The sequence below is a fragment of the Rhagoletis zephyria genome, unplaced genomic scaffold (assembly GCF_001687245.7).
Source record: "Rhagoletis zephyria isolate East Lansing unplaced genomic scaffold, Rhagoletis_zephyria_1.1 Rzeph_scaffold_00192, whole genome shotgun sequence".
Lineage (NCBI taxonomy): Eukaryota > Metazoa > Arthropoda > Insecta > Diptera > Tephritidae > Rhagoletis > Rhagoletis zephyria.
The window spans coordinates 78,228-87,924 of NW_016157276.1; the positions used below are offsets into that span (position 1 = coordinate 78,228).

The following is a 9,697-nucleotide window of genomic DNA, read 5'->3' on the forward strand; positions in this document are numbered from 1 at the left end:
AGTACTTACTTATATTCCTATAAAACCGTACCGTCCGCCTTCTCGAAGTACTTACGGAGGTAGTGCGGGCACACACTGCTCACAACGGTAAGCGACATTGCACCCTGACACTGTGGGGAAATAGTGTGGGTTACTTCCCCCAAAACATCTGCTGTGCGTCAGTTCTGAACCACATTTGCCAAAGAATTGACTCGTTTGAAAAACCAACGCCGGTATAAAACCAGATGCGCCCACAGCTTTCGAACTGACTATTGCCATGAAATCGTTCCCAAACAATAAAGCAGCAGGCTCGGATGGAATACCAGCGGGGTTTGAAAAGTTTCTCCAAAAATTCGCCGCTTGGGATAGCGCCCTCTTTTTAGATGAGTGGACTGATGGCATTATTATCGAAATCGTGGGAAACGATGAGCTGGGCGATTATGATAACTGACGTGGTAACTGCGTTTTCCACATACCAAATAAACACAGTGAGAATAATCATTGCACAGTGCACCGATATCATAGCTGATCTGCGTTTTTTGTTTGTCTATTCGAAAAGGCTTACGATAATGTTCGTGCCTTTGGGCAAGCCTACCTCGTAGCTAGGTACTTCACAAAGGACAGTCGTTCAAGTGCTACGAAGTTCACAGCAGTGTTCGAGAAGGTTGCTTTCTCTCACCTCTTCTCTTTCTTTTGGTTGTTGCTTTTGTTGTCGTTGTAGCGCCTACAACAACCCCGCCCAGATCAAGAATGATAGAATACAAGATTGCGCCGATCAGAGAGGATTTTTGAGAATAACTTTTGTGTGACGTCACACTGGTGCAATTGCGAGAGAGAAATGCCAAAACGTGAGCAAGAATGGAAGAAGAAGAAAAAATGTTGCAAGAAAAACGTAAACAAGTCGCACCAGTGTGACGTCATGCAAACAACGATTCTGTCAAATTCGTTAAGAGAGGAATAGCGGTCCGAGATCGGCACAACCTTTGTATTCTCTCAATCGTGCGCCCAGATCGGTTAATATCTCAGTCGTTGTCGTAAAACTCAACTAACGGTAGCCCCAAGAAGTGTGTGTTCTGTCCACGCCTGTGGCTCCCTACTAGCAATTGCTTGCAGAGCATTGTGTTGTGCTCCTTTATGGGGAGCATTTTCGCCTCGTCCTGCAGGTGGTGTTCTGGCGAGATCAGAAGACATCCAGTCGTTGTCCGAAGTGCAGTGTTTTGAGCCGTCTCCAGCTTCATCTTTCTTTTGGTGATGGGAATGTGCTGGAGACTGCCCTGCTACTACTAAACTACTCCGCAACTAGTGTCGAGCTGGCCCCACCTAGCTCCGAGCTGGTCCCTGAACAAGTCCCGTCTTTTAAGAGTTAAAAAATTGTTTCGCGCTCATAATTATTATGAAAAGACTTTAAGTCTTAAAATAAAAGTCTTTGAAGACTTAAAAATATTTATCTCTCTGATAATTATTATGAAAGGACTTTTATAATATAAGTCCTCTAATAATAATTATCCGCCGCTGTGGTGTAGTGGTAAGCAGTGCACGCTTTCACTCATCAGCACCTGGGTTCAAGCACTGGTCAAAGCAGCATCGCAAAAAATATAGAAAACGGTTTTTTCTTAACAGCGGTCGTCCCTCGGCAGGCAATGGCAAACCTCCGAGTGTATTTCTGCCATGAAAAACAGCTTCTCTTGAAAATACAATCGCCGTTCGGAGTCGGCGGAAAACGGTAGATCCCTCCGCTTAGTGTGGCGCACGCCACAAGTCAGAGGAGATGCTCGGCCAAACACTAACATATGTGTAAGCGACAATCTGTTATTATTATTATTAATAATAATTATAGATGAATCGAAAAATATTTATTTTGATATAATGATTATTGATTTTATTATTTTCTCCTATAATAGTTATGTCTCTAATAAAAATGCTTGTGACAACAGAATCCATTAGATAATTAATTTTTTTTGTTTGAAAAACATTAACGGTAATTCTTAAACGTCAATAAGTGCATTGCGCACGATTTTCACAGAAATAATTAAAATGCCGAAGCAAATTAGTGCCTTACTAGTCGAGCAATAGCGTTCAGGTAATATGCTTTGGCGTTTAAAATAATTTTAAAGCCAAACACAATACTACAAACACACTAATATAAATATACAAATACATACATACGTAGATGCACAGATATACATACATATAAGTACATACATACATATGTAAGTTATTTAGCATCGGTTCTATATTTAATTAAGAGCACTTACGTATTATCGCCAACCGCCACTGTCAGAGCCATTCAATGCAAATATCAATGAATGCATAAAAGGACTATTATCTTGACGTAGAAATGCCCGCATCGCATTGATGAAGTACTAAGAAGTATTCAGGAGCATAAAAAGAATTTGACCCAAATTGATGCTCAAGCATTTAAGTGTATACCTACTAAGTATTGGTACATGGGCATGGGGCTGTGATTCTACATTTAGTTATTGGCAGTTAGTGTATTATTAAACTCATCGGCGTCATGTATTTGTGTGTAAATGGTTACGCATAGCTTACATTTATGTACATATGTACAATGCATACTACATATTGTCATCTTTACTCACCTGCGTTGGCAGCACTATAAGTGCTACGCAAATCATAATCACCATATAAAGTTGTGAAGGCCATATATCGGGCACGAAATCGCCATAACCGACTGTTGAGAATGTCACAACCACATAATACGTGCTCTGAAACAAATTCAAATGACGATGACCGGCGCGTTGAAAATGCTGTATGCCACAGACGCTGTAAATGTAGAAATGTAGAAGGATGAGATATGTAGAAAGAGCAGAAGAAATTAGTACAAAAAAGGACTAGTATCAATGAGTGTTGTTAATGATAAGGAGAGGTCGAGTGGGTCAAAAACAGGAGAATAAATATGCAAAAGCAGTTGACTTAAGCAGCAACTGTAATTGCGCATATGACATAGAAGTGGCAAAAAGTCATAAAGTAGCTCTTAGTAACTAAAATTAGATTTTTCAAATGTAAGTGCCGCTGCGTGATGAGATTGCTAAGTAGTATTGGCATATATGCGTATTATTGGAGAAAGTACAAAAGGGGGATTTCACGATATGCTTTTGGAAAATCAACAAAATGCGTGCTAGTTTGCTACGTAGCAACATTTAAGCTATAATGCCACAAAGCGCGAATTCGCCTATTGTTTTTCAAGTCATCTGCAAGTCACAAGCAGTAATTAGAAAGCTGGAATGGTAAATATGCCAGAAAATCGCTTGTCATTTTGACTTGTCGACTGACACCAGATTTGCTGTTTATTTACTATTTACTAATACTCACCTTGTGAACACCAGGCACAACAGTGTGGCGGAGAGTATGGTGAGTTGTTGGGAGAGCGCTGATTGTGACTTTTGCATGGCACGATGCAAATCGTTCTATAATAGTTAGAGAAATTTAGAAATTTATATTACATTATGAACGGTAATTTGACTGATATATAGTACAGTTGTTAGCTTACAAATTTTTGATACTTACGAACATATTCTCCAACGATCGCTTCGCCAGCCAGCAATTGAGGAATATGGGTATAAATAGATTTCGTAAAGGCGACCATAGTATCTGCGAAGGATATAACGAAAATGAGACTTGAAAGACATATATTCATCTAAACAAAATTTGCGAAAATTACATATGTGCGTGTAAAAACCCTATCAATAATTAAAAATCACAATACGCAAAAAAAAATAATAATAATAAGCCCAAAGCAAGCATATCACGTGACAAGAATGAATCCTTCGATCTTTTTAATGATCGCTCTACCTAGGATAAACAAACTAGTCCGATGAGAGACGTAAAACTCTAGGGGAAATTTCAAGTTTTGAATGACGCAAAAAAAAACGACGTCCAGAGCTCACTGAGCTGACCAAAATGTCAATTTGTCCACAGGTAGACAAAAGGTCAGGGAAGCACGCAGACTTACTCTATCCGGAAGTACTTCCCCAAGGGTTCCATGCCTTGACAACTCAACGGACATGAATTTTCCAGCGATTTCGCTGGAACCTTGAACCTAAATAAACTTAATAGCGAAGTAACCTGATGCGTTTGATAAGGAAGTCAAACAATCCTGCGTTGATCTCGAACGCACCGTTAAGCAGCCAAGAGCCTTGGTGGCTGCTTGGCTGTCGGAATAAATATTCACCACCTTTAAAGGTACGGAGAAACCAATCTGAAGCCTCTTTTATTGCGGCCTCCTCTGCCCGGAAGTCGCTGCAGTGATCCGATTGCCCAAATTTCAGGCTTCTGGGGAGTTATGCTCAAAAGAAATCTCCACCTACATTCCCACTAAGCTTCGATCCATCTTTAAATAAGTTTACAGGATCCCCGATTCCAGATACTGCATTCTGCTCAGTCCTTTCTCGCTGGAATGTTTGTGGTAAAACAGAAATTCGGACCCAAAACCGGCGTGCAGTGGTCTGTCCGCTAAATCATCAGCATAATCAGCACCAAAAGGTCTTTGACGACAACGACCCAAAGCAGCGATGAAAGAACATCCCCTTGTGGGGCACTACTACTCACACATATGCAGACTAAAGCGCTGCCCTATTCTGCTGCGATAGCTCTGTTGCAGAGCAAACGGTAATAAAATCTGACAAGCTCGGCGCCGATCTCTTAGTTATTTAGAGAGTTAACTATAGCGTCAGGCAAAATACTATTAAAAGCCCCATCGATATCAAGGAAGGTACCAACTGCGGATCCCTTCTGCAAAAAGGTCTACCCGATGCTCTCAACAACTGTGTGTAGGGCTGTTTCAACAGACCTGCCCTAGCAGTAGGCATGCTGATCGAAGTAAAGGCGCTTCCTAAGGGCAGATCGATTAGCCTCTCCAGCGTCTTCGAAAGAAACGAGGAGAGACAAGCAGACGAGCAGACAAGGAGTAGGATCCTACGCGAGATATAATGCTGATATCATAAGTCTTGTGGCGCGAAACAAAGAACAGAAGATACTGGAATATCTCAACAGCCAACACAGAAAAGGCACCAATGAAGCTAGGAGGAATAGTAAACTACTTCGACCAAGAGCAGAAAAACGCAGAGTTTAGACATTTAATAACGGTAGTTGAAAGAACTCCGTTAAGAAAAGAAGCGTACAAAATATATAATACCGCAAAAAACAATGGATGTAAAGAAGGCTTGATAAACAAGGCTAAAAGAAACATAGAAATATAAAAGGGGTGCACAAAATATAGACATGTAGCTGATTTTACTACCAGCAATAAAAAGGAGCAAAGGTGTAATATAAAACCTGAAATTTGTCTAGTCTGAAGAACTATGCGTAGAGCTTATGGCAACATGCTCACACAAATTTATTGTATGTTATTATTATTTATAGTTTAATCTACCTTAACTTAAATTATGTGTAGATATCAGAAAACAATGAAAAGCTTATTATTAATGTCATTCAAAAAATAAATAAATTTATACAAATATTTTGATTCGAGTAGCTTTATAAGAGTTAACTTTTTATATACATATGTATCTACTTACCGTTAGTGCAAATGGTATTGTCGTAATTAATTCTAGAATGAAATGAAACGAAAGAATCTGTTGCCAGATATTTCCCTGCGAATAAAAAAAGAAATATTAGAAATTTATATAGAACGTATAAAAATAGGGTTGCAATATAAGTTTTTAAAACGGTAAAGGGCTGAGAGAGCTTTGACCTATAAATTGTATGAAAGGCTTAAAAAAGCTCTGCACGCTAGCATTGAAGAGCTTTCAACAAAAACTACAAGAAAATACGGAAATTTTGACATCACCATTGTGGTCGTATTTTCAATAATTTTTGAAACCATAAAAACTCTTGCCAGCTACAGGAAAGACCTTTCATATAGTGTTTTTGGTTTCAAAATCGTTTCAGTAGAACCGCCAACCCAAGGCCAAATCTTTTTCTTGCTTTTTACTGTTTGATTTATTTCATTGACTTCCACCTTTACTCACCTTATAGCCTAGATATGTTAGTAGTACTGCCTCCGTTAGTGATACTAATGCTAAAATTAATTGCGCTGCCCACAGCACTGTGGGCCGATTCACCCATAATATAGCCTCCCAATTGATAATAGGATTCTCCTGGAATTCCTCTTCGGTTAGTTGAGCCGAAACGAGAAATTCCGTTTTATTGCTCACTGAGCAGCCATAACTAGAAGAAGAAGAAAATATAGTAAATGAAAAATATATTTATTCAAATGAAAATAAATTTCAGGTTTTGCACAATTGCATTGTACTTTTATTTTAGTTCTCTAGTAGTTTAGTTTACTTCTCTAGTAGTTTTTCATTCAATTTAAGTTTTAAAATTTTTCTCTCTTTAGTAGCAGTTTGCGGTTTATTAGTTTTCTTTTATCTGCTTTAATTGCATTTTATTTTTCTATCAAAATATCAATTATTTTACTTACCATGTTGCAAATGTTGGATTCGTATCCGTTATCACACGTAGTATATACAGAACACATGCTAGTAACTTAAAAAACAAGTCGGCAACTCGTATTCGTAGGCCTGTAAGTGAAAAAGGAAAGGAAAGACAAAGTAAAATTGATTGTAGCAGAAGTAAGAAATATGGTAATTATCGCTAAATGTTCTTTTATTAGCAGGAGGAACAAATAAATTACAATTATTTGTCACAGGATGCTATGGCAATTGTCTTCCAAATGTGATTTGGATAGTGTCAACAAGCTAATGGTAAATACAAAAGAGCGATTACATATATAAATATGTTCATATACATATATGTATGTATGTATATACGAAACTTCACCGCGTTAACAAAGAAATAACCCAGTAGGAGAGCGCTAATTCAAATTCTATTTTAATGCAAGTTGAGAAAAAATTCGCGTAACTTTAAAGCATCCTAGAGACCTTAATTCAAATTTACGGTAAAAGTATTTAATTTTAGACAGAATGAAGCTTAATAAGAGTACTAGCAAATATCCTGCGTTCTTCGCTGCGCTTTAATCTATTAACTAAGAGTTTTGGATGTGTGGAGAGGGAGTACCAACACCAAAAAGGCGCAGCGAAACAAGTCGGATATTTGCTAGTATATACATAGATATAGAGGGAGAAGTATTGCATGAAGTTTAAATAGAAATAGCTCGCCTTGGGTACCACCTATCGCGTCGGACTATAAGTGCGATTTTCGCGAATAGATCAGTTCTTGCCTCACTTACCGCAAAAAAGTATCCTATAGGTTAATCAGGGCAATACGCAGCAAATTTCAAACAAATCGGACCATGAATGAGATTTTTTCGAATAGATGGGTCCCTAATCTATCTACCGGGAAAAAGTATGCTATGGGTTAATCCAGGTAATAGGCCGCCGGTCCAAACACTGGAGTAAAGTATACAACAACCGTCTTTGTGTATTTCGCTAAAATAATTTAAAGTTTCGCTTAAATTGGCTCAGATGTTTTTAAAGAAAACGGCAACAGGTTTGTCGCATGAGGCGTAGCACTGCCCAGCTTTCTAAAATATCATTAATTGCTAAATATCATTAATCGGCACCAAATAGCTGGAGAGCCTTATTTCCAAAAATAATACATATCCTCATTCAAGGGTTGTATGTACCAAATATTGTACATCTGCGTCAAATAGTTGAGGCGATATAACGAATTTGTCGAACTAAAACAAATTCCCAAAATAATATATATCCTCCTTTTCACCTTGTTTCTTGTTGAAATATTTTTTGATGAAAGTGTTCTTAAATATCTTTCTGAAAGACCTTCCATTTGATATCTATACCGTAATATACCGTATCCAAAGTTGACCGAGTTATCGAGATACATATATCGATTTGTATCGATTCCTAGAAAGGCACTGTTATCACAATTTCTTCAAAATTAGTGGAGTTATCGAATTTTGTTGAGTTAGAGCTTTTGAAATTCATTGATTTATCGATATGTATCAAATTATCGAAATTAATCGACAGTTGGGTAAATTCCAAGTCCTGCCAAAGTCCACCAAATACATTCAAATAAATAAAAAATTGTAGTAGCGTTTTAGTGCTAAAGCAGGATATTTTCCGGTAAGTAATTTTATACCTTAAAAATAAGTTAAACGACAGTTAGAAAACTTCTCGAAGGATCTTAAAAAACTACAAACACTGTCGAATTTTGACGATAACTGGCACTCTAAGTTATTTAAATAGAAAAACCAATATTTTTTTGATTTCTTGAAACTTAATTTTTAACCGACCTCACATAAAGGGGAAAGGTTAATTAAACTTAAAAAATTTGTTGCTAAAAGACAAACAAAATAGCGCTAAGTCCTCCCCGTTAGCAGATAGGAGAGCTCTCTCAAGATAGTTTCCATTATTGACGATTGTCTCGCGAAAAACTGTGGCGAGTTGAAAGATAGTTGCCACAGTGTTGCCCTGTAAGTGTATACTAAATAATTTAAAGCATTTTTTAAAAGAAATTTTCAAACCCTTCACTTTTCCTTCAGTCCTGGAAGGCTTTCGTTACCATCCCTCTTAACACATATTTCGAATTGAGTTAAATATTTTTTGCTCTAAAAGTCATGCAGAATTTTTAACTGATATTTTGAGTTCCAACTTTGAAATCGCTTTTTTTCGATACTAATTTCATGATACCGTAAATCATCCTCTTCTCTCCGGATGCCTGCTGCCGACTTTACTTAGCACACAAATATTGAGCGCTTCCAGCATTAAGTACTCTACTCGTATTACGACAATAAATGCATTAGAAATATTTATCAACTCATTTTCAAGTCATTAACAGCTCATTATCGACTCATCATCTAGTCGACCAAAAACAAAATTGTTCATGGGGGAAGCAAATCATTTAGAGTGACACGAAATGCCGCAGGTCATGATGGGAAATAATAGCGAATAAGACAATTTTGTAGATAGATTAAGCGAAGTCGGAGCAAAGAAGCAAGTACATATGTATGTATGTAGCTGCTGCACAATAGCATAGGGGAGACACTAGCATATCCATAAGATGACAACATGCGGCTGATGGCCATTGTACAAGTATGTTGTATTAGAGGTCAATATTGAATTTGCTTGCGGCCGAAGGCTGAATACGTGCAATTAGGAGAGTACACATGTACGTACATAAATAATACAAGTGCTTACATAACTATTATAAATACATATGTATTAGTAATTGCTTATTTATCTAAATAAATGCAGTACGTTCATATGTATACGAACATTGTCTAGAAAAAGCATATATTGTAGGAAAACAGGCTAAATGGCATCTATTGTCACTATGTAAGCATTACATCGACGATGGTTGTTTGCTATATATTTTTGTTAAATTGTACTTCTGCTATTATTTTTTTTCGTAAATGTATTTATGTACTTTGATTTGTTTGCCCTTTTTGCTTTGTACCAAATAGCGTACACAGTTTATTTGCAGTTCATGCTTTTGCCACATAATTTTGTACTCACAAATGTTTACTTAACCTAAATTGGCCAGCTTTCCGTGAAGGTCATCGAAATGAATATAGTCAAATAATGCGCACTTTTTGTTAACATGAAATATGAACTCAAACAAGAATAGTAGTAATAGTTCGTAAATATCCAATTAAATAGTATTTATGGTTCGAGAAAAACTGGTACAATTCAGAAAAGTCATTCAATTTGCGACGTTTAAGAAAATTCATCTGAAATCTTTTATTTTCCTCCAGCGAATCGTGTAATTTGTTCCCCTT

At 37.2% G+C, this 9,697-nt stretch overlaps 1 protein-coding gene across 1 annotated transcript in view; it reads right to left on the bottom strand.

The window, feature by feature from the left end:
• LOC108358007 (potassium channel subfamily T member 1-like) overlaps positions 1 to 9,697 on the bottom strand; it is a 401,062-nt gene that overhangs the window by 74,889 nt on the left and 316,476 nt on the right. The window contains exons 3-8 of the mRNA XM_017609121.1: positions 6,422 to 6,521; positions 5,970 to 6,168; positions 5,517 to 5,591; positions 3,508 to 3,591; positions 3,313 to 3,407; positions 2,580 to 2,763 (exon numbers count right to left, since the gene is read on the bottom strand). Coding sequence (XP_017464610.1) covers positions 2,580 to 2,763; positions 3,313 to 3,407; positions 3,508 to 3,591; positions 5,517 to 5,591; positions 5,970 to 6,168; positions 6,422 to 6,521 — 737 coding nt within the window. The remainder of the gene's footprint in view (positions 1 to 2,579; positions 2,764 to 3,312; positions 3,408 to 3,507; positions 3,592 to 5,516; positions 5,592 to 5,969; positions 6,169 to 6,421; positions 6,522 to 9,697) is intronic.